Genomic DNA, 20,998 nt, shown 5'->3' with positions numbered 1-20,998 from the left:
TAGAAGGATTTACTGGTCCTCATGACGTCAGCCTGAGATGACGTTACCGAGCAATCTTCTTCCTTCAGGCTACTGAGCACAGAGCTCTTTTTGTGCACCTTCTGGAAGAAGAAACGTGAGCACGTCTCGTCCTGCTCCACCGAGCGGACCCTGGACCGGAAGATTATCTTGGAGGCCTCCAAAGCAAAGAGCGAGGCTTGCTGGCCCTTCACCTCCTTGAGGTCCTCCGTGACATCCACCCCCATCGTCTGCAGCAGGAGCAGGTTCTGCATACTTTCCTGGAGCTGGGACAGTTTTCCCGCCTCTCTCTCGCCTCCTGAATACCTTTGAGGATGAAGAACCTCTTGATGTTCCCTTTTACTGTTTCCCACCAGTCCGCTGGGGACTCAAAGAGGGGCTATAGTGATGCCTCTCCCTCTCAGTCACTGTTTGCTGGATGCTGTTCTTGCTGCTGATCACAGGGGGGCTGTTGCCAGATGATCTGCTTTTCAGTGCAGGTGACTGCTTCCAGGCTGTAATGTATGTGTCATAGTGATGCCTCTCCCTTCTGGCAGGCAAAAAGCCTTTGTCATTGGTGAATAGACTGATGATCAGTTGGCAATCAGCTACTTGTTGTTGGTCGAATCTCATTTTGTGCACACCATTACCTGTAAGTTCCCCTCCAAGCCATCCTTACTTGGAAAAATACCATATTCCTTCACTGTCAGAATTCCCTCCCTATCGGCATTGTGGGTCTATCTACAGCACATGGACTGCAGCGGTTCAAGAAGGCATCTCATCACCACTCCTCAAGGGCAACTAGGGTCGGGCAATAAATGCTGGCCTAGCTAGCAATGCCAATATCTCGCGAGTGAATTAAAAAAACTCTATAATTCCAGTTCACCTGTATCTAAACCTACTGATTGAACAAACAGCAGTGTAAACAGCACTTACAATGAGTTTTGGTAATCTTTTAAAAAGTGCAATAATCCTTTCCTCGGTCCTTTATTTTTAGAACAGTTGTTTTCCTATTTTAGTCCACAATCAAAAATATAGAAAACTAAAGATATGATATTTACAGTCATCAAAAGATTTGTGCATAGTCTCTGATAGGTGGAATCCATGGTAGATTCTGTTTCATTTTATAAGATGATGTTCAGTTTCCACTGTCCTCTTGGAATTTATCTTGATGCTTCTTATACTAGTTTATGCTGCATGCTTTGATGGCCTTCCTGGGTAATTTATTTAAGCCCATTGTTGATGAATTTTTTAGTCAATATGAAGGCACTTTAAAAGTTCATGGTTGAAAGGGAACTTAAGGAATTGTTGTACTTGGTTATACAGAAAGATTTTATAAATTGAAAATACCTAAAAACACGAAAAAAATTAAGAAAGGTTGGGCATATTATACAAATTTTCAAAATTCTGAAATAATATGTAATGTATAAGAAAGCAGGATATTTAATTTGGAAGAGGTATGTCAAGATCAAAGATACAAATTTTACCAGTTGAATAAACGATTGTATGTAGAACAGGTTGTCAGATAAAGCAGTTAATGTGCAATTAAAATTTTTAAGAGGTTGAATGAATATCCCCCACCATGATTAACAGGGCTCTTAACCATGTCTGAACAATCTCTCATACTTCAGCCCTTACCCCTTCTTCTCCCTGCTGAAATAACAGTAGGATTTCTTTTGTTCTCACTTTGCATCCCACCAGTTTCCACTTTCATTTCTGCCACAGCAGGATACCATCACCCAACACATCTTCCACTCTCATCTTCTATCAGCAATCTGCAGGGATCATTTCCTCTTTGACATCCTGGTCCACTTGTCCATCACTCCTAACACTTCCTCACTCCTCCATGGCACCTTACCATGCACTTACAGCAAATGTAACACCTGCCCCTTCATCTCCTTTCTCTTCACCCTCCAAGCATTTTATAAATACTCAATCTAGTCTACCGTATTCACTGCTCAGAATGTGGCCTCCTTTAAGTTCCTGAAGTCAAATGTGGACTCTAATCACTTTATGGAACACCTCCACTGGGTTCATAGATAACCTTCCAGTTGCATGTCATTTCTATAAATCACCTTGCTACCATGCTAATTTTTCCAACGTTGGCTTGCTACAGTGTTCCAGTGAAACTTAACATAAGCTAGAGGAACAATACTTTTTTTATCTGCTTAGGCTCTTTACAGCCTCTAGGATTCAATACTGAATTCCACAACTTCAGAGAATGACCTCTGTATTCCATTTTTCTTATATTCCCACACCCTCCCCTGGCTATGCCTCTTTCAGTTCATACTGAAAAGTCAACATTTTAACTCTATTTCTCCGTCTTCAAATGCTGACAGACCTGCTGAATACTATATTGATTAAGGGGACAGGGTTGAGGGCTAAAGATCAAAGGAAGAAAGGGGTGATGAAATGCCACATAGAACATAGTGATATCTGAGTGACTGGGAAAGACAAATATTTTCAAGAAATGGTACTGATAGGGATTATAGAGTGCAGATGCAATTTTGTTTATTGCTGAAAAACACATTTCATCAAAAACTTTTTGTCTAGTACTCATCAGTACAGTTCACAAGAAATACCAAAGTAAAGGGAAAACAAAATTTCTACTATATGAGATTACTAACGTTGTTTTGCTTTTACTTTAGTATTTGAATGCACCATTAAAAGCTTCGACAAAATGCATTTTTTCAACTGTACTCCAGTTATATCCTACCAAAGGACTATTAGGCAAAATGTTAGAGTGTTACCTTGCAAGCCTTAGGATTGGGAAGAATTTCATAGAGAATAATTCTGGATAGAAAAAAACACCCTGCTTTCACCAAATTTCGAACTGCTTTTCGTGGCATCACGAAATTTAAGTCAGTGAAAGATTTATACTTAAAGGACCAATAACTCGATCTGGGCTTTAATCCATCAGGTAATGTTGCCATTTGATATCTTAACCAAATTTTGCTGCCACTTTCTCCGAAAACAGGATGGACTTTTTTTAAAATAGGGGGAAATGATTTTTTTTGGCTTTCCTCTCTCTAAGCTTTTTTGAATAAAATCTGATTTTGTTCCCTCATTGGGCAGTAAGAATCATGTGGCTAGCTTTGATGCTGTGGGCTGTTGGTTGGCTGCATAAATCTGATCAGATGCTCCCTATTGCTTACGCTTAACCGGTCGATCGGTGCTTGCATTCTAGATCCTGATTAATATAAATACACGAGAGAGGACGAAAAATGTTCGGCGATGCAGTATGTGAAAGAAGCCGATGAAAGGCATGAGTAGATGGTGGATGTTTGCCTGGGAGGCTGTGTGGATTTTACTCTGGGATTCTACAGCTTTGAGATGCAGATGATGCAAAGGCGATCGGGAGAATAAAAAAAAACTGCAGATGCAAAAACGACGAGAACATAGCAGATCTGATTTTTGACACGAGGGGGAAATATTTCTTAAATCTGCAAATGACCCAGTTTTACGAAGGATTAACCCGCTGGACAATGAAAAACTAAGAAAAACAGGGGGAAAATCTAAACTAATTGCATGTGCACCAGTATTGGAACAGATGGGATGTAATGTGGAGTTGCCGTATTTCTCTACTGAATGGTGATCTTTGGCATCTGTTTATAGAATGGCAAGATTTGGAGACGAGGTGCCGGCCAGGTATGGAGCCGGCCAAGGAGGCGGAGGACGCGGCGGTAGCCGCCAGGGCGGACCGCCAGGAGCACCACAGAGGATGTACAAGCAGTCGATGGCCCAAAGAGCCCGGACCATGGCTCTCTACAATCCTATCCCAGTCCGACAAAACTGCTTCACAGTTAACAGATCTCTCTTTCTCTTCAGTGAAGACAACTTTGTAAGAAAATATGCCAAAAAGATCACTGAATGGCCATATCCTTTTTTTTTATTTTGTCTAATTTATTGATATATTTTAATGTCTTGCATGCAAGCGAATAGTCTAAATTGATTGATAAAGAAATCAATGTGAATTTCACACAAGAAAGTACATATGTTAGTTTCACGGGTATAAATGCTAGTATAATGCCAGTTTCACTAGTATAACGGTAGCATTTCTGTGACTGGCCCTTCATGTAAATTGGATGGTGATTGCTTTGCCATTGCAGTGAGAGAACTATTTGCAAAAGAAAAACAAAATAAAACCAATCACTACCAAAAATGTTGCTGTGCTCAAAAATTCCTCCACAGTGTGATGCAGCCAGTTTCACTTTGAAGGTATATAAACAGCCATTTGCAATTAAAAAAAATGGTACACCCCATCCAATCCTAGCTTTAAAATAAATTCAAGAAACCTTTGATTTGGTACATAATTGCACACTTTTATTTTTGTAGCGATTCCGAGCTAGTTAAATGCCTGATGGGAGAAGGATGCATTAACTGGTGTTGCTGACGTGGGGCTGTACCTATTTTAAGGAACCATTCAGAGAGGTTGGAGTGATGAATAGGATTTTTTTCATGCGTGTGTTCACATAGTCACATGCACACCAGTGGACACATGATCATACGGATAAGATGCATAGAGTGATGGGAGTCTATACTGGTATAAAATCCTAAGCTGCTCCTTTTTTTTATATCCACATGCACTTGGCAGTAGAATTGAAAAGAAATATCAAATGCATTGTTTTGAATTTCTAGCAGTCGAAATTATAGTAAATGGTAATGTTAAATTGCACTTTTTGATTGGAATCCATATTCTGTACTCATGTTGTGAAAATTGTGTTCTGCATTTTTTTTTGGTGCAGACTAGATGGTAATGGCTTTGATTATGTAATACCTACTCAAGCTCCACTTGTATAAGTTTTTTATCCAGTTTTTTGTCAATCATTTGAGCACTGAAAGAAAATAGACTAATATTTATTTAGAAAAAAATAACACATCTATTATGGAAATTTATATGATATCACAGGTGTACCGATTATACCCAACTTTTATTTCACCACTTCTGTGACTGCTGCTGTTAGTGCTGAGGAATATCAGAACTGAGCATTTCAGATTAGGTATTGCATAGAGACTTTAATTTGTCCTAACTTCAGAGGAGTAGTCCCTTGCACATTTTCAGCCCTGCCTATCACCACTATTACCACCATACTAACAAATCTGTGGCCTTTTTTTTATTCTTCATGATTTTGTTTCTTGAGGAATTGGATTTAGACTGTTAAACTGATTTTACATTGGACATTTACAACCAAAAGATAGAGGAAACTTTAATATCTTCCACTTAATGAAGGCTTAATCCAACTTATTGTTTCAGAGGCTGAATTTCTGAGTTGTTATCCTTGCAGTTCTTTGTTTTTGTCTGCATTAAGCTGCACCTCTGCACTTGTTTGTATTTCTGCACTGCAGAAGATTACTTTTAAAATTCAATGTTTCCCATTCCCCTGTAAATACCTATACAGGCTTGGACCTTATTTTCTGAGTCTTACTCCAACTATACATTCCTTGTACATCCTTCAGTACACTGAACAGTCTGCTACTTGTTTTGAGGTCCTACTGTTATCCGTTTTGTTACAGTTGCTGTGTGTTCACTCTCTGGGCCTTGTTGCCCACACCCTCCTTAGTTTATACACACTGTCAGCTTCATGTTTTGGTTTTGAGTTCCCCCCACCATATTATCACTTTGTAAATACAGTACCAAGTACTATAAATTTAAATTGATCATTTTCTTTTGTGCATTGGCATGAAATTAACAATAATGATCTCAAATTATTTGCAAACAGATATACCTAAGTTCCTACTTTGAGGTAGCTAACTAATAGTATTTTTGATTACACAGAGAGGATTACAGGTTATTTGGCCCAACTAGTCCATGCTGGTGTTCATTGCTTCACAAGAGCCTCCTCCTATCTTTCCTCATCTAAATGTATCACTGTAATCATCTATTTCCTTCACCATCTAATACTTGTCTACCTTATCCTTAAATATACCCCGTATTGTTTGCTTTACCCATTCTAGTGTAAACGCTACTGAGTTTCTTCTTTTGTGCTGCAGCATGGTAGTTATGTTTATGTAGTCTCACCATTTGAAAATATATCATTATTTGTAGTTCTCATATTGCTGTAATTTTTGTGATATGAGTATGCATAATGTTTTCATCAGGCAAAATTTCAGTCTAACCTTAAATCAATTAAATATTTAGTTTGAGAAGCAACTCTTGTGGAGTACAATGCCACTGCTCAAATTAAAGTTGGTGATATGGTAAATGTTTGTGAGACAGTAAAGTAAGTGGATAGTGGAAAACAGAAAGCATGTTACTACATGTACCCACTTGTACAGATTTGGTGAAAAAAATGGAAATCAGTCAGAAATTTTTGCTTTGCACACATTTTAAAACAGTGTAAATTATACGCAGCATTATGTAAATTGTAGTGTAAGTTAGAAAATGCATATTTGTTTTGAAAATTTTATATAAACATTTAAGCCCTACAATATTGTCCTTTTTGATATATTAGTTCTAATTTACACATTCTGTCACCATAGTTATCAAACCTAATCATATCTAATTGTTTTATTTATGGATGTAGGTTTGGTCTCTGAGCTGGAAGGTTCATTTCAGATGTTTCATCACCATACTCATCATGAAGTACGGTAACGAAATGTCTGAAAATGAACCTTCCAGCTCAGCGAGCAAACCTACATCCAGAACCTCAACCTGAGCGAAAATCTTCTCAAAACTGGCTTAATTTATATCAGAAACAGAAATTGCTGGGAAGCTGAGCAGGTCTGGCAGCATCTGTGAAGTGAAATCAGAGTTGACATTTTGGGTCCAGTGACCCTTCTTCAGGAGGTGTTGGCAGACCTGCTCAGCTTATCCAGCATCTGCAGTTCTTTCAATTTTTGCTTCATTTACATGTGCATGTTGGTGGGCTTTCTTGATTTTGTTTTTCCACCCACAGCTTTTCCACCCTGCCTCTTTTATTTCCTAACTGTAGTTGTGTACTCGTGAGAATTTTTCAGTGAGTAATTTTCCAAGATCAACATTAATTTCCTTAATTTTTTTTAGAAATTCACTTGGATTATCTTAGTTTCTGTCCACAGAGAAGCTAAAATTCATAGTTTTTTATTTATTCACTCATTTTTGTGGGATATGGGTGTCGCTGGCTGGCCAACATTTATTGCCCGTCCCTAGTTGCCCTTGAGAAGATGGTTGTGAGCTATCTTCTTGAACTGCTGTGAGTTGACCCACAATGCCATTAGGGAGGGAATTCCAGCATTTTGACCCAGCGACAGTGAAGGAATGGCAATTTATTTCTAAGTCAGGATGGTGAGTGCTTGGAGGAGAATCTGAAGGTGGTGGTGTTCCTATGTATCTGCTGCCCTTGTCCTTCTAGATGGAAGTGGTCATGGTTTTGGAAGGTGCTGCTTGGGGATCTTTGGTGAATTTCTGCAGTGTATCTTGTAATAGTACACACTGTTGCTATTGAGCGTTGGTGGTGGAGGGAGTGGATGTACTATCAATAAAGCAAGCTGCTTTATCTTGGATGGTATCCAGCTTCTTGGAGTGTTGTGGGGCTGTAGTCATCGCAGGCAAGTGGGGAGTATTCCATCACACTCCTGACTTGTGTCTTGTAGATGGTGGACAGGCGTTGAGGAATCAGGAGATGAGTTACCTGCCATAGTATTCCTAGCCTCAGACTTGCTCTTGTAACCATTGTATTTATGTGGTGAGTCCAGTTAAGTTTCTGATCAATGATAACTCCCAGGATGTTGATAGTGGGGGATTCAGTAATGGTAACACCATTGAATGTCAAGGTGCGATGGTTAGATTATCTCTTGTTGGTGATGGTCATAGACTGCCATTTGTATAGCACGAATGTTACTGCCACTTCTCAGCCCAAGCCTAGATATTGTCCAGATCTTGTTGCGTTTGGACACTGCTTCAGTGTCTGAGGAGTCGTGAATGGTGCTAAACATTGTTCGCCGATCATTGCGCAATCTCTTCTGACCTTATGACGGACGGAAGCTCATTGATAAAGCAACTGAAGATGACTGCGCACAAGGCACTACCCTGAGGAACTCCTGGAAAGATGTCCTGGAACTGAGATGATTGACCTCCAAAAACCATGACCATCTTCCTATACATCAGATATGACTCTAACCACTGGAGAGTTTGGCCCCTGATACACATAGATTCCAGTTTCCCAAGGCTCCTTGATGTTACACTTGGTCAAATGCAGCTTTGATGTCAAGGGTTGTCGCTCTCATCTCACCTCTGGGATTCAACCCTTATGTCCATGTTTGAACCAAGGCTGTAATGAAGTCAGTAGCTGAGTGGCCTTGGCGAAACCCAAACTGGGCATCACTGAGCAAGTTATTGCTGAGAAGGTGCTGCTTGATAGCACTGATGACACCTTCCATCACTTTATTAATGATCGACAGTAGACTGATGGGGCTATAATTGCCTGGTTTGGATTTGTCCTACTATTTTTTTTGTATAGGACATATCTGACAATTTTACACATTGTCAGGTAGATGCCAGTGTTCTAATTGTATTAGAACAGCCTGGCCAGGTGAGCAGCAAGTTTTGGAATACAAGTCTTTAGTACTATTGCTGGAATGTTGTTAGGCCCTGTAGCCTTTGCAGTATCTAGTGCCTCCAACTGTTTTTTGATAGCATGTGGAGTCAATCAAATTGGCTGAAGACTGGTATCTGTAATGCTGGGGACCACTGGATGAGGCCAAGATGGATCATTCACTTGGCACTTCTGGCTGAAGATTTCTCGAAAGCTTCAGCCTTATTGTTTGCACTGATGTGCAGGATGGGGATATTTGTGAAGCAGCCTCCTTCAATGAGTTGTTTAATCACCCACTACCATTCATGACTGGATGTGTCAAGACTGCAAAGCTTAGATCTGATCTGTTGGTTGTGGGATTGCTTAGCTCTGTCTATCATTTGCTGCCTATGCTGTTTGGCATGCAAGTAGTCCTGTTTGGTGACTTCACCAGGTTGATATCAAATCTTCAGTTATGCCTGTTACTGCTCCTGGCATGCCCTCCTGCATGCTCCATTGAACACAGTTGGATACAGTCAACATCACAGAATAAAGATTTATGTAATGTTTATGCTCCACACAAGTCTTCTTGCCACACCTCTTCCTTTAGACTTCAGTTCATATCCTGATTATTTATTTCTCCTCCTTTAATCTATTTTCCCCTGCATTGCATCTCTCATACTTGCCTCAGCATTCTGTGTCATATCAGTTTCTGTATCCCATCACTTTTAGTAAGTTTACCTTGAATCTTCTGGATTTATTCAGTACCCTAATTTTGGACATGGTTGTGGACTAGACTAAACCCCTTTCAACCATATCAAGGAAATAGCATAGATCCTAACTTTTTTACCTTATTTAAAGATAAGTGTAAGGTGCTGTGTTCCAGATGTAATTCAATTTGTTGCAATACTCAACTTTAAGCAAAACATACTTTATTCTTACTCCATAGTTAAAATACAAACACAAGGAAGAAGTGATTTGGAGATGCCAGTGTTGGACTGGGATGGACAAAGTTATAAATCACACTACAACCTGGTGTTGTGTGATTTTTAACAAGGAAAAAGAATTGATATAACATTAACTCCATTGGAGTTATAATAGATTATTTAACTACTGAACAGCAACTGTTCCAATATTAGTAACATCCCATAAACACACCCTCAGTGAAACAAATTGTCTCAAATGCAATTCTGGCTGTAGAGAGAGAGAGCTTCCGCAGCCAATGTTAAAACCCCAACAACAGATGAAAGCTAAACTAAAACCCTGGTTCTGTGGGAGCCTGACTGCACCTATTCATGCTGCTTCTATTGTTCCAACATAAAGAAAATGCCCCAAGGTCTCTTACTTTATTGGTTTGGAGGAGACAGCTCAACAGCTCTTGCTGAAAATCTCTCTTAAACAAAAAGTACAAAATACACTTCTATCATCACACCTCTCCCAGCCCTTAAAAATGAACCATTAATATTAAAATATGGCTTCCTTTTTATAAATCTTTAGTCTTATACTATTGGTACATACAATATATAAACATTGACTCTATGCATGCAAACATTCAATACTGCAATTCATCTCAATCTGTTTCTTCCTCCACTGAACACCTTCATCTTCCTTCAAATGTGACAATTACATTCTCTCATTCTGCCACATGTATAATTTTCAAATTAAACTACTGTAACAATAAACTCCATCTAAACAGTATGGTATTTTTACTTTTATACTTTTCCAGAAATGTTAAGGGGTTATGATCAATATTTACAATTGTTTCAGATACATTATTGACAGAAATGTTGCAATGCCAACATCAAACTTATGGATTCCTTCTCAATTGTGGAATATTTCATTTGAATATTTAACTTGCTGGAAAAATACCCAATAGGCCTTTCTATCTTGTTGTCGTCTTGCAAGAGGACAGCACCGGCACCCATATCACTTGCGTCAGTAGCCACCTTGAATGGCTTTGCGTAATTAGATGTGGATAACACTGGGACAGTGGTTAATACAGCTTTCAGGCTGTCAAATACCTTGTAATATTCCTCTGCTGGAATTTCCTGCACTACTTCAAGTTAGTCAGTGGAACAACAATGCTGCTGAAGTTTGGTATGAATTTTCAATAAAAATCACTCATTCCCAGGAATTGTAGTACTTTTCTTTTCATTGATGTTCCGGGAATCTCCTCAATAACTTTTGTTTTCACATCTCATTGAGCTGTGTGTCCACGTCCAATGACATGGCCTAGTAATGTGACTTGGACTTTTGTGAATTTACTCTTGGCCAAGTTTATCACCAAGCCCACCTCCTGAAGTCGATCAAACAATTGAGAGAGATGCTCCAAACGTTCCTTCCATGTGTGACTAAAGATCACCAGATTGTCTATGTACACCACACAATTGGGTAATCCTGAAATGACTTTATTGGTTAGCCTTTGAAATGTTGGTGTATTTTTTTCAAAGCAAATGGCATGACTTTAAATTGGTACACTCCATTTTGTGTCATTTGAAATTTCCTTCACTTCCTGGGATGAAGGTACCTGCAAGTATCCTTTGAGTATGTCCAGCTTCAAAATATAGGTTGTTTGTCCTTCCTTCTCAGTACCGTCTTCCGACCATGTAATAGTATATGAATCAGATTTCATAATCGCATTGATTTTGCAGTAGTCAGCACAAATGTTGGGTTCCATTTAGTTTTGACACCATTTTTATGGGTGAGCTCCATTCGCTGCAATTCACTTCAATTATGTTGTTTGTGAACATGCTTTCAATTTCTTTTTGAAGCTGTGTCAATAGAGGGTTTAATCTATAAGGATGTTGATTTATAGCAACAGCATCTCCTATCTTTATATCATGTGTAATCATGTTATTCCCACATCTGTGTCATTGTAATAACTCTTTGATGTAATTTTGATTTTCCTCTGGAAGGTAACACAATAATTTATCCCAATTTTTGATAACTCCTCATTGTCCAATTTAATTTAAAGAATATCAAATTCAAATTTACCTGGAGTAGGTTCTTCATTCTGAGTTGTTACAAGTAGCATGTTTTCCTTTTGCTTTCCTTCCTGTCAAAATACCTTTTGAACCTATTCACAATACGCACTGAGCTTTCCTTCTATCTGACGTTCATATAAAATAATTAACCTCACTCAGTTTTCTTTTGATTTGATACGGCCCACTAAACCTTGCTTTTAAAAATTCATTTACCAATGGTAGTAGTACTAGTACTATCTACACTAGCAAAATTCATTTTGATTTCTTGTCTGCTTCCCATTTCATCACCTTTTGCGCTACTTTCAGATATTGTCTGTTAATTCACCTGCTCTATCTTTAAATAAAATTTGACAAGTTGTCCAAATCTGTAATTCCAGTGGTCCTCACACCTCATGTCTGAAAACTAATTCAAATTTACTGAATTTAGTTGATTCATTAGGTGCATCTGTAAATACAAAAAGTACAAATGGAATTCCTTTATCCTTACCCTCTGAATAGTCTTGACTCTAAGCAGTCAACATAGTCTTTAAAGTTTGGTGCGATCGCTCTAATGCTCCTTACAATTCTGGATGATATATAGTTGTTTTAAATTGTTTTATTCCTAAGCATTCCATAACTTCCTTGAATAATTTTGATGTAAAATTTGAGCCTTGATGTGATTGTGTCTCTGTGGGTAGTCTGTATCTAGTTTTAAAAAACAAATTGAGTAATTCTTCTACACTCCTTCTAGCCATGATATTTTGTAATGGAATGGCCTTTAGAAATCTAGAATACACATCCATTATAGTCAACAAATGCTGATTCCCACCTTTTGTTGTAGGGAGAGGTCCCACACAATCAGTTAAGATTCTTTGTAAAAGCTTCCTCAAATTTTGAATAGATATTAACGGTAACAGTTTTATCACTGCCTGAGATTTTCCTATTACCTGATATATCTGGCAAAATTCAACCACATCTCTATGCAGTGCAGGCCAATAAAAATGTTTTTGTATTTTGGCTTGAGATTTTCTTACTCCCAAATGATAACTGCTAACCCGTGCTACCCGCAACACCTCCTCCTTTCTATCACGCACTAGTAGCATAACTTGATGAACCTCTATCCATTTTTCATCTGCCTGAGTATGTAATAGCCTCCATTTCCTCGTAAAAACTTAATTTTTAAGGTAGTAATATTCTGGGATACTCTCAGATTCATCTTCTGTGTCTGCTTCTTGATATAACTGCTTTGTTTTTTCATCTTTTTGTTGTAATTCAACTAACCTCTCTGAACTAAAAATATTCACTTTTCCTCCACCTGTTCTTGTTTTTCCTCAACATGGTTTTGATAAATGAATTTCAACTTTCTTATTTTTATTTCTTAATTTCTCCTCCTGTTTCAACCTGTGGCTTTATGAGCTTGTTACCAAACAATCAGGAAAAATCCCAGGGTACATTTCCTGCAACATCTCAGTTGGCTTAGTTTCCACTGGCATTTCGACCACTGTAGGCATCACTCACACCTGTGATCCAGCTATATCATTCCCGAGGATAAACTGCATCTCTGGAACAGAGAGTTTCACTATTACTTCTACCACCACTTCACCACTTTTCACCGGACTGTCCAACCTCACTTATTATGTAATGAAACACTGCAGTTCTTACCATGAATTCCATATATTGCCAACTTTTCTGGCAATACACCTTCCAAAGTGCATCTCTCATCAAAGATTGACTTGCTCCTGCACCTCTTAAAAATTTTAATGTCTTTATCTACATCTCCTGGTACATGAGTAAACTTACCCTCAGTTAAATTCATCGAAGAGATCTGGTATTTTCTCATTAACCAATCTAAAGAGGCTGCACATTCTCTTGCAGTTCTTTACCTTCCATTGGGATCTGCTTTACCACTTTAATAAACCCCATAGACTTATCCTGTTTTACTACATCCGTCTTCACAGTCCTTGTTCTAAACTAGCAACATTGCGACTTGATGTGTCCTACTTTATTATGGTGAAAACATCTTCATGTTTTTACTTCTGTTCTCCCCTCATGGACTTTTTAAAAAATCTATGATAAACTATCTTTACTATCTTCAATGAGATCTCGTTTTCCTTTAATACATAAGGATTTCTCTTTTCCTCAATTTCTATCCATCACAGATTGAAATTGATGTTGGAAGCCAAACTTTGATTTATGAACTAGCTCATAATACAGGTACATAGAACCCTTAAAATTGCCACCCAAGTGGACAGGGTTGTTAAGAAAGCACATGGTGTTTTGGCTTTCATTAACAGGGGGGTTGAGTTTAAGAGCTGAAAATGTGTTGCTGGAAAAGCGCAGCAGGTCAGGCAGCATCCAAGGAACAGGAGAATCGACGTTTCGGGCATAAGCCAACTCGGTTGAGTTTAAGAGCCATGAGATCTTGTTGCAGCTCTATAAAACTTTGGTTAGACCGCACTTGGAATACTGTGTCCAGTTCTGGTCGCCCTATTATAGGAAAGATGTGGATGCTTAGGAGAGGGTTCAGAGGAGGTTTACCAGGATGCTGCCTGGAATGGAGGGCATATCTTACGAAGAGACGTTGACTGAGCTCGGACCTTTTTCATTGGAAAAAGGAAGGAAGCGAGGGGACCTAATTGAGGTGTACAAGATACTGAGAGGCATAGATAGGGTTGATAGCCAGAGACTTTTTCCCAGGGCAGAAATTATTAACACGAGGGGTCATATTTTTAAGCTGTCTAGCGGAAAGTATAGAGGGGATGTCAGAGGCGGGTTCTTTACGCAGAGAGTTTTGAGAGCCTGGAATGCGTTGCCAGCAGCAGTTGTGGAAGTGAGGTCATTGGGGATATTTGAGAGACTGCTGGACATACATATGGTCACAGAAATTTGAGGGTTCTTACACTAGGTTTATCTTACATGAGGATCAATGGTCGGCACAACATCGTGGGCTGAAGGGCCTGTTCTGTGCTGTACTGTTCTATGTTCTATAATCATCTGCCATTTCTGTTGTCAATCTTGCAGTTTTAACGATCAGCTCTTCCACGAGTTCTCACTACTTCAGGAAGTGAATTTTTGGTTCTTTCAAAATTAATAGTTTCTCTAAGAGCGTCATATATCTGATTTAATTTCAATGTCCTTATCCACCTATCAAAGTTTACTTTGTTTGATCCTTTCGAACTCTATGTACTTACGATCAGGTTCCCTCCTTAAATTCCTAAAATGCTGTCAGTAGGCTTCTGGCACGGGTTCATATACACTTCAAATGGTTTTTTTCACCACTTAACTCTCCCCAGATATCTCCTCTGATAGTAATGCAAATACCTCATTAGCTGTACATACCAACTTTGTTTGAATCAACAATATACAAGTGGTCACCGCCATTTCATTTGTTTAGCTGGTTTCTCAAATTAAATGAAAAAGGCTTCTATGTCCTTGTCATCAAACATTGGCAATGCTTGGACATATTTTAAATAGATGCCCACTAGGCTTTTGGCTGTGATGGGTATGCTCCTCACTACTGTCCCCATAACTATGCTTAATTTCTACCTTGCCATTTAAGTTGGCATTCCTCTTTCATTGCCAACTTTTGAAGTTCGAAGTCTCTCAATTTCTTCCTCTCTTCCTCCCTTTCTTCTGCTAGGGCAATCTTTTCCTTTTTTCCTCTGCTTTTTAATCTTAATTCAAACCGTTTCATTTCCTTTTCTTGTTTTGTTCTGCCAAGGGTCTTCCTTCTTTTTCCCTCGCCATTACCTCTAATTCAAGCTGGTTTATTTGCAATTGAATTTTAGCAATTTCCGATGATTCAGATTGCATTCCTGGCACTTATAACCGCAGAGCTATTGCTGCAATTATCTCCCCTTTCCTCATAGAAACAGGCAACTCCAACTTCAACTTGTTTGCCAATTCTGAAAGCTTTGCCTTGCTCACTTTCTGTAAAACACCAAAAGTGACTTCTTCCATCCCCAGGAAATACTTAGCAACTGAAAGAGACATTATTAAACAAGGCACATTCTGTTTAAACTTGTTGAATGCAACATCCAAAATAAAAACACAAACACTCATCACACACTGCCTTAGAGTTCAATAATCCTAAACCCTGTCTGGAATTACAGATTTTGATTCTGACAAGAGCCCCCAGTTTGTTAGGGACCAGTCCAAACCTCCTTCCAACATATCAAGGAGATAGCATAGACTCTAACTTCTATATCTTATTTGGAGGCAAGTGGAAGCCACTTTGTTCCAGATGTAATTTGATTATTTCTACTACTCAACTTTAAGCAAAGTAAACTATTTTTACTCTACAATTAAAATGCAAACACAAGGAAGAAGAATTGGTATAACTTTAACTTCATTGGAAGACCTAACGGAATAATAGATTACTTAACTATTAAACAACAACCAATATTAGTAACATTCTATAAACACACCCTTAGCAAAGGCAAATTCAGTAAAACAGATGGTCTCACATGCAATTCTGGCAGCAGAAAGAGAGCTTTCACAGCCACCTTCAAAACCCCAATAACTGATGAAAGCTAAACTAAAACCCTGGTTCTCTGGGAGCCTAACTGCACCAATTCATTCTGCTTCTATTGTTCCAACATAAATAAGAAGCCTAAAGGCCTCACGAGCAATTTACTTTATTGGTTTGGGGGTGACCGCTTAATACCAATTGCTGAAAACCTCGCTTAAAAAAAAAGAACAAAATGCACCCGTAAACGCCATATTATTGTCACATCATTGCTTTAAATAGAATTTTTTTTCTTTATCTTGCCTTTGTAAACCCCTTCAGAATGTTAGATTTCTGTTGGTCTACCCTCTGCCTTCTTTTCCGGTCTCAACCTTATGAATCCTTTAGAACATAGAACATTACAGCAGAGTACAGGCCTTTTGGCCCTCGATGTTGCGCCGACCTGTGAAACCAATCTGAAGCCCATCTAACCCGTACTATTCCATTCTTGTCCATATGCTTATCCAATGACCATTTACATGCCCTTAAAGTTGGCGAGTCTACTACTGTTGCAGGCAGTGCATTCCATGCCCCTACTACTCTGAGTAAAGAAACTACCTCTGACATCTGTCCTTTATCTATCACCCCTCAATTTAAAGCTATGTCCCCTCATGTGTAGCCATCACCATCCGAGGAAAAAGGCTCTCATTGTTCACCCTATCAGACCCTCTGATTATCTTATATGTCTCAATTAGGTCACCTCTCAATTTTCTTCTCTCTAACGAAGGGCACTTTTGACAATCTGTTTATATCCTTTTCTTTATTTGGAGACCAGAACTATGCACAATTCTCAGCAAGTGTGGTCTAACCAAACTTCAATGCAAGTTTATCACAATCTCTGCTCTTCAGTTCTCCTTTTCCAGAAATGAGCCACAATTCTTAGTCATAGAGATGTACAGCATGGAAACAGACCATTTGGTCCAACTTGTCCATGCCGACCAGATATCCTAAATTAATCCAGATCCATTTGCCAGCATTTGGCTCATATCTCTCTAAACCCTACCTTATTAATATATCCGTCCAGATGCCTTTTAAATGTTGTAATTGTGCCAGCCTCCACCACTTCCTCTGGCAGCTCATTCCATACACACACCACCTTCTGCATGAAAAATCTTTCCCCTCTCATCTTAAACCTATGTCCTCTAGTTTTGGACTCCCCTACCCCAGAGAAAAGACCTTCACTATTCACCCTATCTGTGACCCTCATGATTTTATATGCTCGTGTAAGGTCACCCATCAGCCTCTGACACTCCAGGGAATAAAAAGCCCCATCCTAGTCAACTATTCCATATAGCTCAAACCCTCCAACCATGGCAATATCTTTGTAAATCTTTTCTGAACCCTTTCAGGTTTGACAACATCCTTCCTATAGCAGCAAGACCGGACTTCAATGCAGTATTCCAAAAAGAACCTAACCGATGTCCTGAACAGCCACAACATGACCTCCTAACTTCTATACTCCATGCATAGACCAGTCAAGGTACCGAACACCTCCTTCATTAGCCTGCCTACCGGCAACTCCACCTTCAAGGAACAATGAACCTGCACTTCTAGGTCTCTTTGTTCTGCAGCACTCTCCAGGACCTTAGCATTAATTGTATAAGTCCTGACCTTATTTGCCCTACCAAAATGCAGCATTTCACATTTATCTAAATTAAACTCCATTTGTGACTCATTGGCCGATCTGATCAAGGTCCCATTGTACTTTAAAGTAATCTTCTTTGCTGTCCACTACACCCCCAATGTTTCACCAAGTTAATAGTGATACAATTGCTCTCAATTATTTCTTTAATCTTATACATGCCTGTTATTGAAAAATATATTTTGGGATTCCATAGTTGTGGAATTTAACAGCACAGAAGGAAACCATGCAATGTACCCTTCCCATGAGGGCCCTTTGACAGACTGATTTAATTACCAAACCTTATCCTGTTTATCATACTGTAATTTTTTTTCACGAATATATCCAACTCCCTTTGAAAATTATGTTGCATTTGCTTACATTATTATTTTGGGCAGTGCATAAATTACTGTGTAAACTAAAATGTGAAAATCTCATTCTTTTGCCAATTATCTAAAATGTGTGCATTCTGAATATCAATCCTTGGACTAATTGAAACGGTTGCATCCATCTCTGCTGATCAAAACTCTTCATAATTTTGAATACTTACAGGAACACCTAACCTTCTCTTCTGTAAAATGAACCCTAGGTACTCCAGTGTTTGCTAATCTTATCTTTGCTACCATTCCAGTAAATTTCAACTGCATCTTTTCTCATTAAGGTTTCCACTTTCTGTTGTTTGGTGCACAGAATAAGGTACAGTTCTTCAGCTGAGGCCTAACCAGTAACTTATAAATTTGCATAACTGTGCTTTTATATTCTATGCTTTTATTTATAAATGCCTACAGTCTAATATGCTTTTTTAAAACATTGTTATCAACTTGTCTTTACCATTAAAATATTATTACAACAGTTGGAGATTGGGAGTTCTCCTGCTTCCCTGCAGGTGAGCTGAATATTGTCAATGCATTCATGTTCACTTGCAACCTGACCTTTTTTATTCGAGGATAAAAGTGGAATGATGACAGACAAAGTATGTACCCATTTTACCTGGTGATAGAGTTGACGTTGGTTTTTCTAGGTGTGGTACTCTCCCTATCTCATAAAAAGGCCCACTTGTTCATGATTCCCACCATCCACTGGCTCAAAATCCCCTAATTTATCCATATCAAAATTTTCATTCTTTTCCAATCTCTAAAGGAATGTGTTTAATTCTCAGTAACCTCTTATTCACAGCACAGATCTTCTTTCTACTGATTCTGGCTTATTTTTCATCTCAGTCTTCTGCATGTGTCATTTTCTGCTTATGCCTTTTCTCTACCTCTGTTGAACTATACTTTTGTTCACCTTCCCTAACTTATTTTAATTCATGAGATTGGAATGTTGCTGACAAAGCCAGCATTTATTGCTCATTTCTAGTTGACCTTGTCAAGATAAACAAGAGTCTAATTCCTACCTAGTGCTCACCACTAGAAAGGTGAGTTATTTCTGCTAAAAACAGGACAAACCTGACTTTCTTTAAAGATTGTTTTGCAACTTCAATTCTCTTAACATTCATTTAATGAAAACATGCACCTATTTCCCCTCATGCAGTGTTTCTAAGACAAGATGACATAGAGGTCACCTACTCATCTCTTGTATAGTTCCAAGCCAGTGTGAGGGGTCCACAGGAATAAGTCTTCCTGTCAGATATTTCTTCCTCTGCTCAATGGTATAGCCGATACAAACTGATATCCTATCTCTCCATGAAGTTGTTGCATACTCACTCTCTTGCCCTTTCCTCAGTTCACCAAATGGGAGTGCTAAAAAGGGGGCATCTACAAAACAAGAACAAACAAAATGCTGGTAATATTCAGCAAGCCACTTGGTATTTGTGGAGTTTTCTAGAATCAACCAGAAACCAGTAATATTTAAATTTTTGGAAGGGGATTCTGAAACCCAAGGTATTTACAAAAAGAATATAGACACCATCTTCACTGCTCGAAACAACAATTTTTAGTACACAAGAATCAAAGAACATGAATACTAATAATTATACGCTGTATCACAGTTAAATTAAAAATATTAAAATATAATGAACAGATACTTAAGTAAATTTCATAATCCAAAAATGTGTACATCACTTTGACTATTTAAAAGAAAATCAAGTCAGAATTTTATTGGAAATTGGAAGATTAATGACTATTGATTCTGGGTACTGCTTTGAAGTTTAATTTAAGGGCCAAGATTTGTTAGGCCTTTCGCATGTTTTCAGTAAGCTTGTCCATTCCACTCACCTCCAAATGTTGATTGTTGTAGACTGATTTCAAAGCAATCATAGCACCTTAAGCATAGCCAACTTGGGGTTTCCTGATTCAACTGTTATTATTTAAATCCTTAAATATAGAATGCCAAAAGCTGACACAGTTATGGAACTGCAACAGAAGAGTCGGGGGAAAAATTGGTGGGGATTGAGAGCAGAATGTTGGTGTGGTTTTTCCCATTTTCGTCTTTTAAGTGCAAGCAGTAGGTTGAAAATTGAATATATAGGTCTCCAATTCCATGAGCTAATTTAAACTTAATGTTGAGTTGAATATTTGATTAGTAGAGCAACTGCTGATCTCACCCATCACTATCATACTGTTACTGCTTACACAATAATAATTTGTCTAAATTACACATAGAGTCATAGAGATGTACAGCATGGAAACAGACCCTTTGGTCCAACCCGTCCATGCCGACCAGATATCTCAATCCAATCTAGTCCCACCTGCCAGCACCCGGCCCATATCCCTCCAAACCCTTCCCATTCATATACCCATCCAAATGCCTCTTAAATGTTGCAATTGTACCAGCCTCCACCACATCCTCTGGCAGTTCATTCCATACATGTACCACCCTCTGCGTGAAAAAGTTGCCTCTTAGGTCTCTTTTATATCTTTCCCCTCTCACCCTAAACCAATGCCCTCTATTCTGGACTCCCTGACCCCAGGGAAAGGACTTTGTCTATTTATCCTATCCATGCCCCTCATAATTTTGTAAACCTGTAAGGTCACCCCTCAGCCTCCGACACTGCAGGGAAAACAGCCCAAGCCTGTTCAGCCTCTTCCTGTAGCTCAGATCCTCCAACCCTTGCAATATCCTTGTACATCTTTTCTGACCCGTTCAAGTTTCACAACATTTTCCGATAGGAAGGAGACCAGAATTGCACGCAATATTCCAACAGTGGCCGAACCAGTGTCCTGTACAGCCACAACATGACCTCCCAACTCCTGTTCTCAATACTCTGACCAATAAAGGAAAGCATACCAAACGCCTTCTTCACTATCCTATCTACCTGCGACTCCACTTTTAAGGAGCTATGAACCTGCACTCCAAGGTCTCTTTGTTCAGCAACACTCCCTAGGACCTTACCATTAAGTGTATAAGTCCTAATAAGATTTGCTTTCCCAAAATGCAGCACCTCGCATTTATCTGAATTAAACTCCATCCGCCACTT

At 38.8% G+C, this 20,998-nt stretch overlaps 1 protein-coding gene across 1 annotated transcript in view; it reads left to right on the top strand.

Annotated features, from left to right (window-relative positions):
* LOC122552384 (voltage-dependent P/Q-type calcium channel subunit alpha-1A-like) overlaps positions 1-20,998 on the top strand; it is a 603,273-nt gene that overhangs the window by 89,257 nt on the left and 493,018 nt on the right. The window contains exon 2 of the mRNA XM_043695134.1: positions 3,613-3,873. Coding sequence (XP_043551069.1) covers positions 3,613-3,873 — 261 coding nt within the window. The remainder of the gene's footprint in view (positions 1-3,612; positions 3,874-20,998) is intronic.

This window comes from Chiloscyllium plagiosum, chromosome 8, assembly GCF_004010195.1.
Source record: "Chiloscyllium plagiosum isolate BGI_BamShark_2017 chromosome 8, ASM401019v2, whole genome shotgun sequence".
Classification (NCBI taxonomy): Eukaryota; Metazoa; Chordata; class Chondrichthyes; order Orectolobiformes; family Hemiscylliidae; genus Chiloscyllium; species Chiloscyllium plagiosum.
This window is presented reverse-complemented; position numbering and strand designations above follow the sequence as displayed.